Raw genomic sequence first — 23,780 nt, 5'->3', positions numbered from 1 at the left:
CAGGAGAATGAGGGGCGCGTAGTGGAGACCCCGTTGTGCTGGTGGAGGCGCTGGGAGAACTCCCTGTCTCTCCCAGCGGTCCATATTCTGGACAACGTGGTCCATAGCGGTGCCAAGATGGTGGAGCATTGCTGCGTGCTCCCGGACGCGCTCCTCCACCCCTATACCCAGGGTACCTGCTCCTGCTGACTCCATAAGTTTGGTCCGGTATTCTGTAATGTGTGCGTACTGGCGGCAGAGAAGTCAGGCGCAGGAGAGTAAAGACTATGTACAACGGTGCAGTTTAATAATAAAATCACCGTGAACAAACACAATAAATGAATACAATGGGAAAAAACCCATCGCACGCCAGACATAATGTGAACAAACTCTTACAATCAACAATACCGGATAAGGACATGTGGGGAACAGAGGGTTAAATACACAACATGTAATTGATGGGATTGAAACCAGGTGTGTGGGAAGACAAGACAAAACCAATGGAAAATGAAAGGTGGATCGGCGATGGCTAGAAGACCGGTGACGTCGACCGCCGAACGTCGCCCGAACAAGGAGAGGGACCGACTTCGGAGGAAGTCGTGACAGTCACACTTTAACTGTCCACCATTGGCTTTAAGTTTTTCAAGTTCTGTCTGTATCAGATCAGCAGTGTAGTTCTGATCACAGGAGCGAAGGGCCTTTATCATTGTGTCTGTTTTGGCCTCAGCTTTCTGCATTTCCGCCATTCCTTCAAAAGCTCCACCACTTGCTCCTTCAGGTCATTAGGGTGCTTCTGTGAGATATGGTCCAGTTTGGCCTCTGGCAGGCCAAGTTTACGGCCATATGCTCGCCACTTCCTTCCAAGGTTGATTACTTTGGTTGCAATGTCAACTTTTGCTGGGAAAAGAGAAGGTACCAGCGATGTAAATGTACTTTACATCACCAGCACAAAAAAAAACATTTCAGAGACATTCTTGATAAACGAATAAAATGATATGTTCCATCTTTATTTTTTATTTTATTTGACAGGTGCTTTATTTACACGGGCAAACATTTACTGTATGGGAGATCAAAACAAAAGATTATCTCTCATAGTGGTTGTGAAAGGGTTCCATAATAGCAACTCCCACACCCACAGGCAGAAAATCCTTTATTACACAGGATAAAGGAAATGTAACGTTGTTCTCTTACTTTTGCATTTTGGAAGTCTGAAACAATGACATGAGGAGAGGAGGTTACAATCACTGTAGAGGTACAGTCCAGTACACTCAAGGATGGTAGCATATTTGTTTTCCCAACTACTTAAGTCTATTTGTGAAAAACCTCTGATAATTGTGTCGGTTGCCTCTCTATGACCTTCCTGGAAACCGTTACAATCTTATCCAGTGTGTTCTTGCACACGTTCAAATGACTAAATCAGGCCACCTTAGAGAGAAATAAAGTTAACAAATCCAACAATAAGGAGATAACAAGCTACTTCTAGGCCCATCCATGGGCCTACAGTATAAGAGACAACATTTGATTACGCTATGTGCACAAGAGTAATGTAACATCTATGTTGAATGAGAGAACACACTGACACCTAATGGAGCGCGTGGGCTGCCAACAAAGATTTCACAGCAGCAGATATTACATCAGAAGATTTCACAGTGTGTTATTGGAGCAGTCTTTCGGAGATTGCCAACATGTTGTGTATTTAAAAATAAGTTGATTTCTGTTCAATGAAAAAATGACGAAAAAGATCCATCAACTTTTTGAGAAAAAAAAATGTACACCTCAAAGTATAACTACTATTTCGGAATATGAAAAAAAGCACCTGCTTTGAAGTCCTCAAGGTCGAACATAAGAACGCAAAAAGTTTACATGCACACCTCACACATGTCACGTTTCACACCCTTTTCAAGGACTTCCTGCAGAATTCCCACCTAATGTCCTCAACTGTCAGCCTATTTCTGTGCTCATATTCCCTTATCTGGGGGTCCGTTATCTACGTGTATATATGCCTGAGGACAAAGTATAAAAAACAACCCTAACTACTGCCTTTTCACTCATACTTTCTCGGAGCTCTGAGGTAAGCAATGTGCTCGGTATTGTGTGAGTGAGCTTCAATGACTAACACTATGGCTGGTTTTAATGATTTTCACTATGTGGTTGTGATTATCCTGCAGTCCTTTTGCTGCCATGTTTGTGTTCAAGTTCACTGTGGGTCTCCTGGCCCTAATACTGGTGTCCTCTGCTTGGGCTGAGGAACTGACTGAGGTGAGTGACACAGGATACAAAGCTACCATGCCATAAGATCGACTGCTTTGCTAAACTATCGAACAGTCAATGCATATCCAAAGTAACACTGGGACCTACTGGGATCCCAGTAACACTGAGATCTACTGGGACCCAGAGAATGGCAGTATTTCCATTACCTTTGAGTATTTTGTAATATACAGTGCCTTCGGAAAGTATTCAGACCCCATTACTTTTTTCACATCTTATTACGTTACAGCGTTATTCTAAAATTGATTAAATATTATTTTCTCAGCAATCTACACAATACCCCATAATGACAAAACAATAACAGGTTTTTAGAAATTTTGGGAAATGTATTCAAAATAAAAACAGAAATACCTTATTTACATAAGTATTCAGACCCTTTGCTATGAGACTCGAAATTGAGCTCAGCTGCATTCTGTTTCCATTGATCATGATCATCCTTGAGATGTTTCTACAACTTGATTGCAGTCCACCTGTGGTAAATTCAATTGGTTGGACATGATTTGGAAAGGCACACACCTGTCTAAGGTCCCAAAGTTGACAGTGCATGTCAGAGCAAAAACCAATCCATGAGGTCGAAGGAATTGTCCGTAGAGGTCCAAGACACGATTGTGTTGAGGCACAGATCTGGGGAAGGGTACCAAAAACTTTCGGCAGCATTGAAGGTCCCTAAGAGCACAGTGACTTCCTGTCACGACTTCCGCCGAAGTTGGTGCCTCTCCTTGTTCGGGCTGCGTTCGGCGGTCGTCGTCGCCAGCTTTCTAGCTGCCACCGATCCACGTTTCTTTTTCCATTTGTTATGTCTTGATTGTTCACACCTGGTTCCCATTCCGTTATTATTATTTCCCTATTTAACCCACTGGTTCTCATTATGTTTTGGTGCGTGATTGTTTCCTGGTTGTTGTGTTAGTCTTTTGTGTTAGGGTTTGTTATCCCTGCGTGAATTTATTGGCTGATAATTCTTTCTGAGTAAAGTACGTTATTTTACTCAGTTCTGTGTCCTGCGCCTGACTCCGTCCTCACCTCTGCACAACTGACACTTGACAGAATCACGCACCAAAACATAATGAGAACCAGAGGGTTAAATAGGGAAATAATAATAACGTCGGTGGCAGCTAGAAAGCAGCTAGAAAGCCGGTGACGACGACCGCTGAACGCCGCCCGAACAAGGAGAGGCACCAACTTCGGCGGAAGTCGTGACAGTATCCCCCCCCCCCCCCCCGACAGAATCACGCATCTCTTTTATGGAGTCAGCAGGTGCACCCAGTCCTCCGGTACCAGTGGAGGAACGCATCCAGCAGCACGCGACGATGCTCCAACATCTTGGCACAGCCATGGATCGCGTGCTGCTCACCATGGAGCGATGGGAAAAAGGGGGTTTTCCCACAACCCCATCAACTTCCCTCCAACCAACACCACAACCCACACCACTGTCCACCCCTCCGTCACCTGGACCCAGTGGGATTCGGCTCTCGCTCCCGAGCGCTTATGATGGGACGGTTACCGGGTGCCAGGGGTTCCTGATCCAGTTGGAGCTCTACCTGGCCACCGTCCACCCGGCTCCCTCGGGATACGAGAGCGTGTCCGCCCTCATCTCCTGTCTGTCGGGGAAGGCGCTTGAGTGGGCCAACGCGGAATGGGGAAATATTGACGCAACATTGGTCCGGTATGAGGATTTCACCCGCTTCAGGGCGGTCTTCGATCATCCACCTGAGGGGAGAGTGGCGGGGGAACGCTTGTTCTATCTCAGACAGGGGATGAGGAGCACACAGGAATTCGCACTAGACTTCAGGACCCTGGCTGCCAGCGCGGGATGGAATGAGAGGGCCCTGATACCTAAAGACTCTCAGACCATGAGAAACAAGATTCTCCTGTCTGATGAAACCAAGATTGAACCCTTTGGCTTTAATGCCAAGCGTCACATCTGGAGGAAACCTGGCACCATCCCTACGGCGAAGCATGGTGGTGGCAGCATCATGCTGTGGGGATGTTTTTCAGCGGCAAGGACTGGGAGACTTGTCAGGATCGAGGCAAAGATGAACGTAGCAAAGTACAGAGAGATCCTTGATGAAAACATGCTCCAGAGCGCTTAGGACCTCAGACGGGGGCGAATGTTCACCTTCCAACAGGACAACGACCCTAAGCACACAGCTAGGACAATGCAGGAGTGGCTTTGGGACAAGTCTCTGAATGTCCTTGAGTGGCCAAGCCAGAGTCTGAACTTGAACCCGATCGAACATCTCTGGAGAGACCTGAAAACCTGAGCTTGAGAGGATCTGCAGAGAAGAATGGGAGAAACTCCCCAAATACAGGTGTGCCAAGCTTGTAGCGTCATACCCAACAAGACTCGAGGCTGTAATCGCTGCCAAAGGCGCTTCAACAAAGTACTGAGTAAAGCGTCTGAATACTTATGTAAATATGATTTTTCAGTTTATACATTTTTTTATTAGCAAAAAATACATGTTTTTGCTTTGTCATTATGGGGTATTGTGTGTAGATTGATGTGTAAAAAACCCGATTTCATCCATTTAAGAATATGGCTGTAACATAACAAAATGTGGAAAAAGTCAAGGGCTCTGAATGCTTCACATTCACCTGATTTTACAAGAACGTTCCCAGAACACATTTCGTCTGTTCTTTAAAGGTTTCCCAGAATATATCTTTAGGTTGTGGGAACAGTCTGGTGGGATCATTGTGGGGACATCAGAAAAGATATTTTCCCAAAACACAAAAACTGTTCAGTTGTGTGGATGATTTTCTTTTAGTGTACAAAAAAACATTCACCTGGTGTTAAGAACATTCCCAGAACAAATTTTTGTATGTTTTTTAAAAGTGCCTTAAAAATGCCTCCCAAGTGGCGCAGCGGTCTAAGGCACTGCATCACAGTGCTAGAGATGTCACTACAGACCCGGGTTGGATCCCGGGGTGTATCACAACTGACCGTGATCGGGAGTCCCATAGGGTGACGCACAATTGGCACAGCGTTGTCCGCGTTAGGGGAGGGTTTGGCCGGGGCGGCTTTACTTGGCTCATCGTGCTCTAGTGACTCATTGTGGCCGGCCAGGCGCCTGCAGGCTGACCCCGGTCATCAGTTGAACGGTGTATCCTCCTACACATTGATGCGGCTGACTTCCGGGTTAAGCGGGCGGGTGTTAAGAAGCACGGTTAGATGGGTCATGTTTCAGAGGACGCATGACTCGACCTTTGCCTCCCGAGCAGTTGGGGAGTTGCAGCGATGAGACAAGATCGAAAAAGGGGGTAAAAATATGAAAAATCTACAAAACAAATCCTAAACATCACTTTAGGTTGTGGGAATAATCCGCACAACTGTCCAGTTGTGCGGATGATTATACAATATTTATTTTAGGGAGACTGTGTTACGGAGGAGTGTAAATGCTTTTTTTAGGCTGGATCATGTTGTATTGTATTGTATTGTTGTATGTTTTAATTATGTCATGTATAGATTGTTGCTGCCTTCTTGGCCAGGTCTCCCTTGAAAAAGAGACTCTGGGTCTCAATGGGTTTTTCCTGGTAAAATAAATGTTAAATTTACAAAAAGGGTGCAAAAAAACATTAACCTGATGTTACAAGAACGTTCCCAGAACAAATAATGTGTAGCTATGACAAGAGATAGGTTCCCAAAACACAAATTATGCTCAGTTGTGATGACATTCACACAATGTTAAAGTTGGGTTGCACAGGATATTACGCTAATGTTGTAAAAATGTTGACAGAACACTTGGTCTAAGTTATTTAATGGTTTGCAGAAGATTAAGTTATGGGACTTGTCTGGGATGTTGCTAAAATATTATTGTGATATTCACGCAGGTTGCACAAACATTACCATAATGTTCCACAATTTTGAAATAAGTCATGCAGTTTTTATGATGTTCATAGCATATTTGTTGTAGGTTTAACATAATATTCTATTGACGTTCACGCAATATACATTTTACTTTTTCTCGGATGTCCTCAGAACATTTCAAGAACATTTAGAAAATGTTATATTTACCACAGCATTCTCAGCATTCAAATTTCTAGCTCCTTAAAGCATGTTGGAATACCAGTGCTGTAAAGTACTTAAGTAAAAATACTTTAAAGTACTACTTAAGTAGGTTTTTGGGGCATCTGAACATTACTTTACTATTTATACTTTTGACAACTTTTACATTTACTCCAATACATTCCAAAAATGAAATAACGTACTTTTTACTCCTTACATTTTCCCTGACACCCAAAAGTACTTGTTACAGTTTGAATGCGTAGCAGGACAGGAAAATTGTCTAATTCACACACTTATCAGGAAAACACCCATGGTCATCCCTACTGCCTCTGATCTGACAGACTCATTAAACACAAATGCTTCCAATTGTAAATTATGTCTGAGTGTTGAACTGTGCCCCTGGCTATCCGTAAATTTAAAAACTTCAGAATCGTGTCATCTGGTTTGCTTAAATTATTTTACTTTTGGTACATTTAAAACGAAATACATTTAGACTTTTACTCAAGTAATATTTTACTGGGTGACTTTCACTTTTACTTGAGTCCTTTATTTGAAGGTAGCTTTACTTTTATTCAAGTATGAAAATTGGGTACTTTTTCCACCACTGTGGAATACCTCCCCATTAAGTTTTAACATTTTTTATACCTCACATGTTGACAATCTGCAGCTTATTTAATTCATAGGACATTTGAACAGCATAATTTGGGCTCCCAAGTGGCGCAGTGGTCTAAGGCACTGCATCTCAGTGCAAGATGTGTCACTACAGTCCCAGATTCAATTCCAGGTTGTATCACATCTGGCTGTGTTTGGGAGTCCCATAGGGCGGCAGACAATTGGCTCAGTGTCGTCCGGGGTAGGCTGTCATTGTAAATAAGAATTTGTCTCAACTGACCTGCCTAAATATATTATTTTTTACATCATACAAACACAATCATATTTTTTACACTTCATATGTTGACAATCTGCACATGTGGGGTTTCTTTCCCAAGCCAGGTCTTTCAGCCTCTGCACCACCAGGGAAGGTCTCTAACATCTTCTTTTTCAGTATATAGCCATGGCAATATGTGACCCGTTTCAGGAAACTATGCGCGTCACTACTTCACAGGAGAGGCATTTGAACTTAATGTATATATATTCTTTAATCCAAATGCGTTTTGGCAGAAATACCTTCTGGAGCATGTAAACTCTGATGTGCCTTAAACACAAACTTGTATGCCATCTGTAAATAAGAATAAAATTGTTAAATTACGAGCCTAGTTGGTTTAGCTATGGAAAAAGACTTGAAACTTCCTGCTAATCATGATTGGCTGAGATAATGGCTGGTCTGGACATGCCGAGAGATGAGTTTGGATTGGTGGTCAGCCGCAAGGCACTGGCAGCATTGGGGACGGGGTAAATTAAATATCTGGTAGGTAGAACGCACTTGTTTGTAATTAGCAGAGGTGGGACCAAGTCAATGTTTTACAAGTCACAAGTAACTCTCAAGTCTTAGCACTCAAGTCCCAAGTCAAGTCAAGACAGGCAAGTCCGAGTCAAGTCTCAAGTCAAGACCATCAAGTCTCAAGTCAAGTCTCAAGTCCTAAACTTTGAGTTTCGAGTCCTAAACGAGTCATAACGTGCTCTTCACCAAATGTAATACCGTTTCATATTTTTAACAAGAGTAATAGTTAGTATATTACATTTACGCAAATCATGAATGCTTTTAAAAACATCTATATATTTATTACTTTCCAAATAAACGTTATACGTTATATTTCCATGGAAATACATGGGTAGCCATGAGAAAGATCCCCCCCAATAGGGATCAACTATCGAGGATCGCGATGGGGTTCAATCTCTCTCTCTCTCTCTCTCTCTCTCTCTCTCTCTCTCTCTCTCTCTCTCTCTCTCTCTCTCTCTCTCTCTCTCTCTCTCTCTCTCTCTCTCTCTCTCTCTCTCTCTCTCTCTCTCTCTCTCTCTCTCTCTCTCTCTCTCTCTCTCTCTCTCTCTCTCTCCTCTCTCTCCTCTCTCTCTCTCTCCTCTCTCTCTCTCTCTCTCTCTCTCTCTCTCTCTCTCCTCTCTCTCTCTCTCTCTCTCTCTCTCTCCTCTCTCTCTCTCTCTCTCTCTCTCTCTCGTGACAGTAGACTAACATATATATATATACAGTAGACTAACATATATATGCATATCAACATATCAACTTTCCCACAGTACATTTTTTTAAATGCTGTGCCATTATGCAGAATTTTTATTGAACAACCTTTTAACTTGTAGGGATGGGCACTCTCAAATGTCTTATTTATAGGCTACCCTGAGTTCCTCTGTTTCATATTTCTATCATATTTAATATTAGCCACTGTCAATTTCGACTGTCGGTAGGCCTAACCATGCATATTCAACTGCTAATTCACTGTTAGTTCCCTTCAGTCGTATTGCCTACATTATCATTCAATTTAATTACATTGTTTGGTTTAACTTGATTTGCTTCCTTGCTGAGGACCATTAGTAACAGTTGATAATATAAAAAAAGGCATGTTGTCTTAAAAAAAAAACGCACACCAAACAGTTTGGACCTTACGCATGGTGCAATACTTGCCGTGTCATCACACAGTTCCATGGTTAGTGCAGGCGATAGACAAGGATATAGCCTTCTATTGTACACTATTCTCCCTATTATAATTATATGTACACTAACCTTCCTACCAGGGGTTGGAACCGGTTCAGGGAACAGAACAGAAAACCGTAACAGAAAGACATTTTCAGAGGAACAGAATCACAACCTGGAATGCAAGTGATCTACAGTCGTGACCAAAAGTTTTGAGAATGACACAAATATTAATTTCCACATATTTTGCTGCTTCATTGTCTTTAGATATTTCTGTCAGATGTTACTATGGAATATTGAAGTATAATTACAAGTATTTCATAAGTGTCAAAGGTTTTTATTGACAATTACATGAAGTTGATGCAAAGAGTCAATATTTTCAGTGTTGACTCTTCTTTTTCAAGACCTCTGCAATCCACCCTGGCATGCAGTCAATTAACTTTTGAGCCATATCCTGACTGATGGCAGCCCATTCTTGCATAATCAATACTTGGAGTTTGTCAGAATTTGTGGGGTTTTGTTTGTCCACCCGCCTCTTGAGGATTGACCACAAGATCTCAATGGGATTAAGGTCTTTGGAGTTTCCTGGCCATGGACCCAAAATATCGATGTTTTGTTCCCCGAGCCACTTAGTTATCACTTTTGCCTTATGGAAAGGTGCTACATCATGCTGGAAAAGGCATTGTTCGTCACCAAACTGTTCCTGGATGGTTGGGAGAAGTTGCTCTCCTAGGATGTGTTGGTATCATTCTTTATTCATGGCTGTGTTCTTAGGCAAAATTGTGAGTGACCCCACTCCCTTGGCTGAGAAGCAACCCCACCCATGAATGGTCTCAGGATGCTTTACTGTTGGCATGACACAGGACTGATGGTAGCGCTCACCTTGTCTTCTCCGAACAAGCTTTTTTCCGGATGCCCCAAACAATCGGAAAGGGGATTCATCAGAGAAAATGACTTTACCCCAGTCTTCAGCAGTCCAATCCCTGTACCTTTTGCAGAATATCAGTCTGTCCCTGATGTTTTTCCTGGAGAGAAGTGGCTCCTTTGCTGCCCTTCTTGACACCAGGCCATCCTCCAAAAGTCTTTGCTTCACTGTACGTGCAGATGCACTCACACCTGCCTGCTGCCATTCCTGAGCAAGCTCTGTACTGGTGGTGCCCCGATCGCGCAGCTGAATCAACTTTAGGAGACAGTCCTGGCGCTTCCTGGACTTTATTGGGCAGCCTGAAGCCTTCTTCACAACAATTGAACCGCTCTCCTTTAAGTTCTTGATGATCCGATAAATGGTTGATTTAGGTGCAATCTTACTGGCAGCAATATCCTTGCCTGTGAAGCCCTTTTTGTGCAAAGCAATGATAACGACACGTGTTTCCTTGCAGGTAACCATGGTTGACAGAGGAAGAACAATGATTCCAAGCACCACCCTCCTTTTGAAGCTTCCAGTCTGTTATTCGAACTCAATCAACATGACAGAGTGATCTCCAGCCTTGTCCTCGTCAACACTCACACCTGTGTTAACGAGAGAATCACTGACATGATGTCAGCTGGTCCTTTTGTGGCAGGGCTGAAATGCAGTGGAAATGTTTTTGGGGGATTCAGTTCATTTGCATGGCAAAGAGGGACTTTGCAATTAATTGAAATTCATCTGATCACTCTTCATAACATTCTGGAGTATATGCAAATTGCCATCATACAAACTGAGGCAGCAAGACTTTGTGAAAATGAATATTTATGTCATTCTCAAAACTTTTGGCCACAACTGTATACTGTTCTGGAACAAAACCATTATTTTAAAAGCATGGAAAACAGTTAATAGCGTTATTTTCCATTTCTTGCATTTTTTTCCAGTCCCACAAAAAACACAACAAAGCTCCCATGCAAAGCCCTCACTCTTGCCACTCATAAACTTATTCCATTGTCTGCCTACCAGCTGAAAATCTTTGCCAGTGGGTGTGTGTAGGCTACCTTCCCCTCCCCCTCTGAAGCATAGGCTACTGTAGCCTACTGACATTACAAGTGTGATTCAGAAATTAGGGAGAGAGATATTTAATTAGAGAAGAATGGATTTACTTTTTTTAATGCTAGTTAAGGATACTATCGTTATCATGTTTAACACCTCCTCCACCCTCTCTTGCTCTCTCCCAACCTGCAAAATTGCAGCCGCATCTCACACCCTACACTTGTCTGTCCAATGCATGTAAACAGCTATAGCTTGCCCGCTCCAGCAAGCTGCCCTATCCACACTGATTGGTGAAGAAATGTAATGGTGAGCTAAATGTAAAACTATATATACTTCAGAGGTTTAAAAAGGAACAGAAAGGAATTATATAAACCGTTACATTTTTGGGGTTCAAACGGTTTCCTAACTTTATTTTGCTGGTCGGAATGCGTAATGTCTGAATATTCGTTCAACATCCCCAGACAACTCCCATAACTTAATTAAATGTTCTAAGAACATTTAAAGAACAAGGACCAGGTGTTCTGTCAACATTCTTACAACATCATAGGAATGTCTTGTGCAATCTAACTTAAACATTGCATGAATATCATCACAACTGAGTATATTTTGTAATGTACCCACACTGTTCCCACAACCTAATTAAATGTTCAGGCAACCTTTAAAGAACTCAGAAAGGCTGTTCTGTTAACATGCTTGCAACATCAAAGGAATGTTTTGTGCACCCTGATATGAACATGATCTGAATGTCAGCACAACTGGAAAGGAACATATCTTTTGTGATGTTCCAAAAATCTTCTCACAGGACTGTACCCACAACCTAATAAAACATTCTGGGAACCTTTACACAACAGACAAAATGCGTTCTAGGAACGTTGTTGCAACATCAGGTGAGTGATTTATACAAACATTATATAATTATCAGCACAACTGGACAGTTTTTGCGTTATGAGAACTTGCACAGAACCAGTTTTGGTTTGCTTGGATGGCACTATATTGTGGGATGTCTGTTAAATGACCAAAATGTTCATGTTGATGTAGAAATGAACACTTGCAAAGCATACCTAGTATTATTCTTATGAGCTTTGCCCTGTAACAAGGCCAATACAAAAACGGTCTGCTTTTCAGTTGTTCATTTGTACATTTACATTGGAATCATTTAGCAGACACTCTTATGCAGAGCGACTTACAGGTAGTGGATTCAACTTAAGTAGATAAAAAACACAATCACAGTCATAGCAGGTAAAACATATCTGTAACCATTACTGAGAATGTTGTTGTTAAGGGGGCTACTTGCTAAAATAATGAAAACGTATGTTGTAATTTATTTTGTTGGTCTTTAGGGTATTTTGTAATTGTATTTTGTCATTTTTGTCCATCCCTGCTGTGACCTTAAAAAAACTTCACACAATAAATATATTCATGTAATGTGCTCTTTACGAGTTCATACACTTTACATTCATTTCATTTGTATTCTACTTTGTCATTGTCTGTCTTATTTCATGTTGTTCCCCGAAGTCTGAAGGTGAGAAGAACAAAAACTATTTTGGCACTATCACACATTTCCAACCATATGAAAAATATTAACAATGTCATGTCATGATTTAGCAGACTTAATGGATCCAATGTCCTTTTTACAGAGAATGTTGCTGAAGAAGACACTTCTGCTGAGCTCTCTGTTGGTGAGCTGCTGGCCAGAGCCAACAGGGATCTCAGTAAGTTGGCACTATGTTCAATGCTCAAGGATTAAAGAGCATTTTTTGACTAGCCCTCAGAGTAACCTGTTCTACGTGTCCTATTCTCAAGCCCCCGAAGCCGATGAGCCTACTCTGATGGGAGACATTGCCATGCCCTCAGAGAAGAACGCTGACCCCTGCACCGCCCGCGGGTGCATGTGGCAAAAGTACAGTGACGGAAACATCTGGGTTCCCTACGTCATTGCCAACCATTTCTGTAAGTGTTCACTTTCGTGTACATTTAATTTCATATGTTGAGATATTGTAACAGCGATACAATAATTTTACTATCTCTTCTTCTTAATTTGATCTCTACAACAGCATCTCGCGAAGTAGCCATCATCCAGCGTGGTCTTGACTCCTTCGCCGAAACCACCTGCATTCGCTTCTTCCAGCGTCAGAACGAGAGGGACTATCTCAGCATTGAGAATCGCAGCGGGTGATCCTGAATTTAAATAACATCGTTAAACAATTAGAATATTACATCAACACATTATTCATTGAATTTCCCTTTGAGGATCATTCATACAATAATTGTTTTTGCAAACCTGCCCGTTTCCTTTATCCTTCATGATTTACCTTTATCTTTCATTAGCCTGAAGTTTTCTGAACGTTATGCTGCGTTCGTAACCAAGTGGGAAGTGGAGACGACAAAACGTTATTTATAAAAAGCAATCTATGAATATGGTTTTTGAACACTATAATTAGTTTACAAGCATGATATCTGGACTTTTACTTTATGGTTTACACAAGTTGTTGGCCATTAGCAAATCAGGGTGTCTCAACGAGTTTCATGACTTCACAACTGGTAAATTCCAACCTCCCACTTGATAACGAACGCAGCATTACTGAACTGACTACATACATAATTAGGATATTTTCTGCCATTGGATTTAATGGTCTGCCTTGATCCTCCGCTGCCTTATATCCTCTGCTCTAGAATTTCAATAACATCCTTAAACAATTATAATGTCACATCAACACATTGTTCATTGAATTTCCCTTTGAAGATCATAATCCATACAATAGTTGTTTTTGCAAACCTGCAATGTCAGGTGATCCCAACCACCATTCATCTCTTATGAACCCATTACCCTGAGGTTTCCTAAAACCCTTACAATGAACTAGATGATTGGGTTAGGCCTTATTTCTGGCATTGGATTGGGGCACCTTGACCCTCCTCTGCTCTTCTTCCCAGGTGCTACTCTTATGTTGGCCGTCAGGGTAATGCCCAGACTGTGTCTCTGGCCCGTCAGGGCTGCCTGTACCACAGCACCGTCCAGCATGAGCTCCTCCACGCCCTGGGCTTTAACCATGAGCAGACCCGCAGCGACCGTGACAACCACATCCGTGTCGCCTGGGAGAACATCATTGATGGTTTGATACCATGCCTTTATTCTGTTTCCTTTTCACTGACATTCATTTCTGATGATAAGAAATGGAGTGCCTCTATCTCACTGATAATTCTAACAATAGACACTGGGGTTTTCAATGTGTGACTTCTTTGGGGTTGCATATGACTTGTCAGTATGCCTGCTTTTACTTTTTGTTTGTCCAGCTGTAACATTAGTGTAATCTATAGACTCCAAATTTGAGACCTATAGATGATATTACAGTTGTTGTTCATTTCTGTTTAGTACACAGGTAGCTGCTGAAGCCGTCTGAGTGGTTGGCTCCTAGTCCCTCGGATGGACTCCACCTTTCCCAATCAAATAAAATATAATACAACAGGTGTAGTACAACACCTTACCGTGAAATGCTATACTTACAATCCATTAACCAACAACGAAGTTTTAAGAAATATAAGAGTGAATAAAATCTTTACTAAATAAACTAAAGTAAAAAAATATAAAAACAGAAGAAAAAAATGCAGCACAATAAAATAACAATAACGAGGCTATATACAGTGTACCGGTCCCGAGTCAATGTGCCGGGGTACAGGTTAGTCGAGGTAATTGAGGTAATATGTAGATGTAGGTAGGGGTAAAGTGACTTTGCATAGATAATAAACAGTGAATAGCAGCAGCATAAAAAAAGGGTGGGTCAATGAAAATAGTCCCGGTAGCCATTTGATTACCTGTTCAGCAGTCTTATCGGCCTTCCCTGTGGCTCAGTTGGTAGAGCATGGTGTTTGCAATGCCAGCATGGTGTGTGCAACGCCAGGGTTGTGGGTTCGATTCCCACGGGGGGCCAGTACAACAAAAAAAAATGCATGAAATGAAATGTATGCATTCACTACTGTAAGTCGCTCTGGATAAGAGCGCCTGCTAAATGACTTAAAATGTAAATTGCTTGGGGGTAAAAGCTATTAAGGAGCCTTTTGGACCTAGACTTGGTGCTCCGGTACCGCTTGCCGTGCGGTAGCAGAGAGAACAGTCTATGACTAGGGTGGCTGGAGTCTTTGGCAATTTTTAGGGCCTTCCTCTGACACTGCCTGGTATAGAGGTCCTGGATGGCAGGAAGCTTGGCCCCAGTCATGTACTGTGCCGTATGCACTACCCTCTGCAGCCCCTTGTGGTCAGATGCTGAGCAGTTGCCATACCATGCGGGGATGCAACCAGTCAGGATGCTCTTGATGGTGCAGCTGTAGAACTTGATAATCTGAGGACCCATGCCAAATATTTTCAGTCTCCTGAGGGGGAATAGGTGTAGGTCGTGCCCTCTTCACAATTTTTTCTCTCGACCTGCTCCACTACAGCCCCGTCCATGAGAATGGGGGGTGCTCGGCTCTGCTTTTCCTGTAGTCCACGATCATCTCCTTTGTCTTGATCACGTTGAGGGAGAAGTTGTTGTCCTGTCACCACACTGCCAGGTCTCTGACCTTCTCCCTATAGGCTGTCTCATCGTTGTCTGTGACCAGGCCTTTCCCATGACCAGCCTTTCAAAGCACTTCATGGCTACAGACGTGAGTGATTGTCACGACTCCTGCCGAAGTCGGTCCCTCTCCTTGTTCGGGCGGCATTCGGCAGTCGGCGTCACCGGTCTTCTAGCCATCACCACTCCCCCTTTCATTTTCCATTTGTTTTGTCTTGTTTTCCCACACACCTGGTTTACATCCCCTCATTACTCTATGTGTATATTATCCTCTGTTCCCCCCCATGTCTGTGTGTGGTATTGTTTGATCATTACGTGTGTGACGCTACAGGCTAGTTTTGCGCCGGGTATTGTTGTAACCCGTGGTTTTGCTATCGCCTTTTTCCTTGGACCGGAGTGTTGTGACGCAGTTGCGTCCGGCTGTTTTCCTCTGCCTGAATAAAGTGTGCCTGTTCACTCATCTCTGCTCTCCTGCACCTGACTTCCTTCGACCAGTTGCGCACACTTTGACAGAATACCACACCATCTTATGGAGTCAGCAGAAGCAGGTACCCCTGTTGTAGGGGGCGAGGAGCGCGATGCTCCACCATCTCGGCGCCGTTATGGACCGCGTCGTTCAGACTATGGACCGCTGGGAGAGACAGGGAGTCCCTCCAGCGCCTCCACCAGCACAACAGGGGTCGCCACTACTCGCCCCTCTTGCACCCGGTCCCAGTGGGATTCGTCTCGCCCTTCCCGGGGAGTATGATGGGACGGCGGCACGCTGCCAGGGTTTCCTGCTGCAGCTGGACCTGTACCTGGCGACCGTCTACCCGGCTCCTTCGGGACATGAGAGGGTGTACGCCCTCGTCTCGTGCCTCTCGGGGAAAGCCCTGGAGTGGGCTAACGCCGTGTGGGTAGAAGGAGATGTGGAGCTGGACCACTTCGAATTCCCAGCATACGGCGCTCATCGATTCAGGCCCAGCTGGAAATTTTATAGACAGAGCATTCACCCATAGGTTAGGGATCCCTATTGTTCCAGTGGTTAGGCCCTTCCCAGTTCACGCTCTGGACAGTCGACCATTAGGGTCTGGGTTGATTAGGGAGGCCACCACTCCCCTGGGCATGGTGACGCAGGGGGGGTCACGAGGAGAGAATCAGTCTCTTCCTCATTGACTCTCCTGAGTTTCCCGTGGTGCTAGGCCTACCCTGGTTAGCTTGTCATGACCCCACTATTTTATGGCAACGGAGGGCTCTCACGGGGTGGTCGCGAGAGTGCTCGGGGAGGTGTTTAGGGGTTTCCGTTGGTGCTACTACGGTGGAAAGTCCAGACCAGGTCTCCACCGTGCGCATTCCCCCCGAATATTCCGAATTTACTCTCGCCTTCTCTATGAAGAGGGCGACTCAATTACCACTCCATCGTTGGGGGGATTGTGCGATACACCTCCAGGTAGACGCCGCACTTCCCAGGAGTCATGTGTATCCCCTGTCACAGGCGGAGACGGCGGCTATGGAAACATATGTCTCCGAGTCCCTGTGTCAGGGGTACATTCAGTCCTCCACTTCACCTGCCTCCTCGAGTTTATTTTTTGTGAAGAAGAAGGAGGGAGGTCTGTGCCCATGTATTAACTATCGAGCCCTAAACCAGATCACTGTGAAGTACTGTTACCCGCTACCTCTCATAGCCACAGCGATTGAGTCAATGCACGGGGCGCGCCTCTTCACCAAACTAGATCTCAGGAGAGCTTACAACCTGGTGCGTATCCGGGAGGGAGACGAGTGGAAGACGGCTTTCAGTATCACCTCAGGGCACTATGAGTACCTCGTCATGCCATACGGGTTGATGAATGCTCCATCAGTCTTCCAATCCTTTGTAGACGAGATTTTCAGGGACCTGCATGGGCAGGGTGTAGTGGTATATATATTGATGACATTCTGATACACTCCGCTGCATGCGCCGAGCATGTGTCCCCTGGTGCGCAGGGTGCTTGGTCGACTGTTGGAGCATGACCTGTACAGCACGTCAAGGCTGAGAAATGCCTGTTCTTCCAGCAGTCCATCTCCCTCCTAGGGTACCGCATTTCCACCTCAGGGGTGGAGATGGAGAGTAATTGGCCGACTCACCCACCACGGTAAAGGAGGTGCAGCGGTTTCTAGGGTTTGCCAATTACTACCAGAGGTTTATCCGGGGTTTTGGTCAGGTAGCGGCTCCCATTACCTCCCTGCTGAAGGGGGGCCCGGTACGTTTGCAGTGGTCGGCTGAGGCGGACAGGGCTTTTGGTCACCTAAGGGCTCTGCTTACCTCGGCTCCAGTGCTGGCCCATCCGGATCCCTCTTTGGCGTTCACAGTGGAGGTGGATGCGTTCAAGGCTGGGATAGGAGCTGTGCTCTCCCAGCGCTCGGGCATGCCACCTAAGCTCCGCCCCTGTGCCTTCTTCTCGAGGAAGCTCAGCCCGGCGGAGCGAAACTATGATGTGGGGGACCGGGAGTTGTTGGCTGTTGTCAAGGCTTTGAAGGTGTGGAGACATTGGCTTGAGGGGGCTAAACACCCTTTTCTCATCTGGACTGACCACCGCAATCTGGAGTACATACGGGCAGCAAGGAGACTGAATCCTCGTCAGGCAAGGTGGGCCATGTTTTTTACCCGTTTTGTTTTCACCCTTTCCTACAGACCAGGTTCCCAGAACGTGAAGGCAGACGCACTGTCCCGGCTGTATGACACAGAGGAGCGGCCCATGGATCCTATCCCCATTCTCCCTGCCTGGTGGCGCCGGTAGTGTGGGAGCTGGACGCGGACATTGAGCAGGCGTTACGTGCAGAGCCCGCTCCCCTCCAGTGTCCCGCTGGGCGTATGTACTTTCCATCTGCTGTCCGTGACCGGTTGATCTATTGGGTCCACACGTCACCCTCTTCTGGTCATCCAGGCATCATTCGGATGGTGCGCTGTTTGAGTGGGAAGTACTGGTGACCTACCTTGGCCAAGGACGTGAGGGTTTATGTTTCCTCCTGCTCGGTGTGCGCCCAGTGTAAGGCTCCTAGGCACCTGCCCAGAGGTAAGCTACACCCCTTACCCGTTTCATAATGGCCATGGTCGCACGTGTCGGTCAATTTCCTTACCGATCTCCCCCCCTCACAGGGGAACACTACGATCCTGGTCGTTGTGGATCGTTTCTCTAAGTCCTGTCGTCTCCTCCCTCTGCCCAGTCTCCCTACGGCCCTACAGACTGCGGAGGCCTTGTTTACGCACGTCTTCCGGCACTACGGGGTGCATGAGGATATAGTGTCTGATCGGGGTCAGAATATAAGTGAAGACATCAAAACTATGAAATAACACATATGAAATGATTTAGTAACTAAAAAAGTGTTACACAAATCAAAATATATTTTGGATTTTAGATTCTTCAAAGTAGCCACCCTTTGCGTTGATGACAGCTTTGTACACTCTTGGCATTCTCTCAACCAGCTTCATGAGGTAGTCACCTGGAATACATTTCAATTACAGGTGTGCCTTGTTAAAAGTTCAGTTGTGGAATTTCTTTCCTTCTTAATGCGTTTGAGCCAATCAGTTGTGTTGTGACAAGGTATGGGTGGTATACAGAATATAGCCCTATTTGGTAAAAGACCATGTCCATATTATGGCAAGAACAGCTCAAATAAGCGAAGAGAAACGATAGTCCATTACTTTAAGACATGAAGGTCAGTCAATCCGGGAAAATTTCAAGAACTTTTAAAGTTTATTCAAGGGCAACCACAGAAACCATCAAGCGCTATGATGAAACAAGCTCTCATGAGGACCGCCACAGGAAAGGAAGTTTCCTTTACTGCAATAGATAAGTTTGATGTGTGCGTGCTCAGTCCCCTCCTGTACTCCCTGTTCACCCACGACTGCATGGCCAGGCACGACTCCAACACCATCATTAAGTTTTCAGACGACACAATAGTGGTAGGCCTGATCACCGACAACAACGAGACAGCCTATAGGGAGGAGGTCAGAGACCTGGCAGGGTGGTGCTAGAATAACAACCTATCCCTCAACGTAACCAAGACTACGGAGATGATTGTGGACTACAGGAAAAGGAGGACCGAGTACATCACTGGGGCTAAGCTGCCTGCCATCCAGGACCTCTACACCAGGCGGTGTCAGAGAAAGGCCCTAAAAATTGTCAAAGACCCCAGCCACCCCAGGCATAGACTGTTCTCTCTACTACCGCATGGGAAGCGGTACCAGAGTGCCAAGTCTAGGAAAAAAAGGCTTCTCAACAGTTTTTACACCCAAGCCATACTGTAAGACTCTTGAACAGGTAATCAAATGGCTACCCGGACTATTTGCATTGTGTGCCCCCCCAACCCCTTGTTTACGGTGCTGCTACTCTCTGTTTATCATATATGCACAGTCAGTTTAACTATACATTCATGTACATATGTACATACTTCCTCAGTTGGCCCGACCAACCAGTACATTGGCTAACCGGGCTATCTGCATTGTGTCCCGCTACCCAGCACCCGCCAACCCCTCTTTACGCTACTGCTACTCTCTGTTCATCATATATGCATAGTCACTTTAACCATATCTACATGTACATACTACCTAAATCAGCCTGATTAACCGGTCTCTGTATCATCAACATCCGATGATACCCCCGGACAGGGCCAAACAGGCAGGATATAACCCCACCCACTTTGCCAAAGCACAGCCCCCACACCACTAGAGGGATGTCTCCAACCACCAACTTACCGTCCAAAGACAAGGCCGAGTATAGCCCACAGAGTTCAAGTAACAGACACATCTCAACATCAACTGTTCAGAGGAGATTGCTTGAATCAGACCTTCATGGTCGAATTGCTGCAAAGAAACCACTACTAAAGGACACCAATAAGAAAAAGAGACTTACTTGGGCCAAGAAACACGAGTAATGGACATTAGACTGGTGGAAATCTGTCCTTTGGTCTGATGAGTCCAAATTTTTGATTTTTGGTTCCAACCGCTGTGTCTTTGTGAGACGCAGAGTAGGTGAACGGATGATCTCTGCATGTGTGGTTCCCACCGTCAAACATGGAGGAGGTGGTGTGATGGTGTGGGGTGTGCTTTGCTGGTGACACTGTCAGTGATTTATTTAGAATTTGAGGAACACTTAACCAGCATGGCTACCACAGCATTCTGCAGCGATACGCCATCCCATCTGGTTTGCGCATAGTGGGACTATCATTTGTTTTTCAACAGGACAATGACCCAACACACCTCCAGGCTGTGTAAGGGCTATTTGACCAAGAATGAGAGTGATGGAGTGCTGCATAAGATGACCTGGCCTCCACAATCACCCGACCTCAACCCAATTGTGATGGTTGGGATGAGTTGGACCGCAGAGTGAAGGAAAAGCAGCCAACAAGTGCTCAGCATATGTGGGAACTCCTTCAAGACTGTTGGAAAAGCATTTATCATGAAGCTGGTTGAGATTAATGCAAAGAGTGTGCAAAGCTGTCATCAAGGCAAAGGGTGGCTACTTTGAAGAATCTAAAATATAACATGTATTTTGATTTGTTTAACACTTTTTTTTGGTTACTACGATTCCATATGTTTTATTTCATAGTGTTGTCTTCATTACTATTCTACAATGTAGAAAATAGTAAAAATAAAGAAAAACCCTTGAATGAGTAGTTGTGTCCAATCTTTTTACTGGTACTGTACATGTAGGTAGGGGTAAGGTGACTATGCATGGATAATAGATAATGAACAGCGAGTAGCAGCAGTGTAAAAAAAATGGGCGGGGGGGGGTCAATGCAAATAGTCCAGGTAGCCATTTGATTAGCTGTTCAGCAGTCTTATTGCTTGGGGGTAGAAGCTGTTCAGAAGCCTTTTGGACCTAGACTTGGCGCTTCTGTACTGCTTGCCGTGCGGTAGCAGAGAGAACAGTCTATGACTAGGGTGACTGGAGCTCCCAAAAACACTTTGTTGATCATGAAACATACTCCAACAAGAAACGAGGGATTATTAAACTACTTATCTTCATCAACAACTTTGATCCTTTTTGCAACTTTCCTCTTTATCTGCTGACAAGACAACCACTCTGACCTTCAGTGGGATGGGCCAGAGTCCAAATTTACATTCGGACATGCTGATTGGCTGAAAGGAATGGCCTTTTCTACAAATGAGGGGATTCAATTTAGCTAGCCCGGGTCGCACCAGGCTATGGCCAGTCACGTTACTGGGTGAAGCTGGTCTGGGAGGCCAGAGAGGAAGAGAAGAGTCTTCTCCTGCATGTGGCGAGTTCTTGTATGGAGGTTAATGAGAGTGTCGAATTTGGTTAACAAAAAATGTAATTTCTTATTTGCTATGCGTTGTTTATTTGATCAAATAGAAGTTGTGTAATGTTTAGGTTGTTATTAGTGTAATGATATACGTAGGACACATGACATCCTGGCAACTTTGAGAAAAAACACTTTACATCAGAGTTGTCCCTGTTGTCACACTTGTATCTGCCTTCTCATTGGCTAGAATGGCAGCCTGGTCTCATAGACTAGGCGTAACATAGTAAATGCAATTCAGGGACACTCAAATTAGTATGACATGTTATGTTTGGTATGGTTACATAAGACAGAAGGTACTTAATGCAAAAACGAAAGGAGGGTGTTTGGTCGGGTGGATGGGGTGGGTGTGTAACGCAAACGTCTAGCAACCCAAAGGTTGCGTGTTTGAATCTCCTCACGGACAACTTTAGCATTTTAGCACCTTTTTAACTACTTACTTATATTTAGCTAATTTGCAACTTGTTAGCATGTTAGCTACCCCATCCCCTAACCATTTTAGCTAACCCTTTTCCTAACCTTAACCATTTAATCTAACTCCTGAATTTAGCCTTAACCTTAACCCTAACCTCAAAACCCTAGCCTAGCTAGAGTTAAGAGTGGCAAATGGAGTAGCCTATCTGGCCAATATAATGGATAATCGGTGGGGAGGCGTGACCTGCTGAAATCGAACCATAATCTGAGCCTCTTGACTTATTGTCAACAGGGCAGCATGATGCATCGTTCAGAAACATAGGCCTACATCTCTTTTCCATAAAATATGTTTGAATTGTCAAACTAGTTTTTATTGGGAAGGCAGATCTTGGCCTCTATTCAATCTGTATAGCTGAAGCATTATAGATTGATTTATAGAAATGTCATGGTCATTTCCGATTGAGCCGACATATGTGAATCCAGTCTCCCCTAACACAGGAATATTGCCTTTACATTTAAATGATGCTGTACTTCCGCAATACGGACTGAATAGAGCCCAAAACTGTTTTACTAAAAGCAATCACCTTTGCATGTTAAAACACAGAATCCTACATTACTCCACGTGCTTAACATGCTCCACTTTTGATTTGAGCCCAATTCGCCATTGGCCAGAGTAGAGGCAGTCCGTTTCCAAAATGAATGCAATCACTTTACACCCGGGCACCAGGGCCATCTTAATCTAATCCCCTTACTGACCTTGCTCATGAAGTAGATTGAAACACAGCCCATCAACTCTCTGAACATTTTGTATTATGTTTTCCCAGAGTATAAGTACGCATTCGAAAAGATCGCCACCCTGAACCAGGGAACTTCCTATGACTACAACTCTGTCATGCAGTACCACAGGTCAGCTATGATGTCTTTATAATCATTACACATATTTCTGGAGTGGACCCCTATTGTATTGCAAGCGCTAATACACCATCCATTCCTGTGAGCTTTCATTCAGGCCAAGCTATATCGTACCTTCAGCAGTGACATTGTTGAATAGGCATGTATTGTGATTTGGTGTGGTTCCAGGTACGCCTTCTCCAAGAACAACCACCCCACCATGGTGCCCTTCCCCGACAGCAACGTGTCTTTCGGCGAGGCCACTCAGATGAGCAAGAACGACATCGACAGGCTGAACAGGCTGTATGGCTGCTGTGAGTACTGCCACACTGAACAATTTACTGTACTTGGGTTTGGATGATTCAATCTAGGCCAAGGCTGCTCGAATGGATTATACATCCTCGTTCCGACCTCAGGGTTTGTCTCTTCCCCAGAGCTAATGTAGCTCTAATATATCTAGAGCTTAATAACGGTGAAAATTGTGACATTGATGGTGGGAGGATAAATTACGATGGACATAGCTTTATGTGCACGAGTAAGTAATCAACAAAGGTATCATTTTCCCCCAATAGAAACACTTGGATACCTGTGGTCTCACTTCCGATGGACTCAAGATCATTCCGCTGAAGGAGTAGAGTGACCTCTAGTGGTAGAACTGTTAGAATGTAATTTGCCTCAAAACATCAAGACTGCAACCTCTAATAAATCACAATAAAAATCTGATCAACTGAAATCAAAAGCTTAATCTGTATTGATCCTTCCTTTCAATACAGTTCTCCAAATATGTGTCCATTCAACATGCTTTACTCAACATAAGTATTCTAATGCTTTAAACAAGTATTAAATAAGTAGACA

At 44.3% G+C, this 23,780-nt stretch overlaps 1 protein-coding gene across 1 annotated transcript; it reads left to right on the top strand.

The window, feature by feature from the left end:
- The first annotated feature begins 1,970 nt into the window (after positions 1-1,970).
- Positions 1,971-23,648, top strand: LOC115167500 (low choriolytic enzyme). Its single transcript, XM_029721953.1, has 10 exons — positions 1,971-2,050; positions 2,148-2,238; positions 12,307-12,313; positions 12,429-12,503; positions 12,595-12,741; positions 12,846-12,963; positions 13,723-13,901; positions 22,859-22,940; positions 23,115-23,239; positions 23,498-23,648. Coding segments are annotated over exons 2-10 (813 nt in total). The 5' UTR covers positions 1,971-2,050; positions 2,148-2,160; the 3' UTR covers positions 23,500-23,648.
- The last annotated feature ends 132 nt before the right edge of the window (positions 23,649-23,780 follow it).

The sequence above is a fragment of the Salmo trutta genome, chromosome 29 (assembly GCF_901001165.1).
Source record: "Salmo trutta chromosome 29, fSalTru1.1, whole genome shotgun sequence".
NCBI lineage: Eukaryota > Metazoa > Chordata > Actinopteri > Salmoniformes > Salmonidae > Salmo > Salmo trutta.
This window is presented reverse-complemented; position numbering and strand designations above follow the sequence as displayed.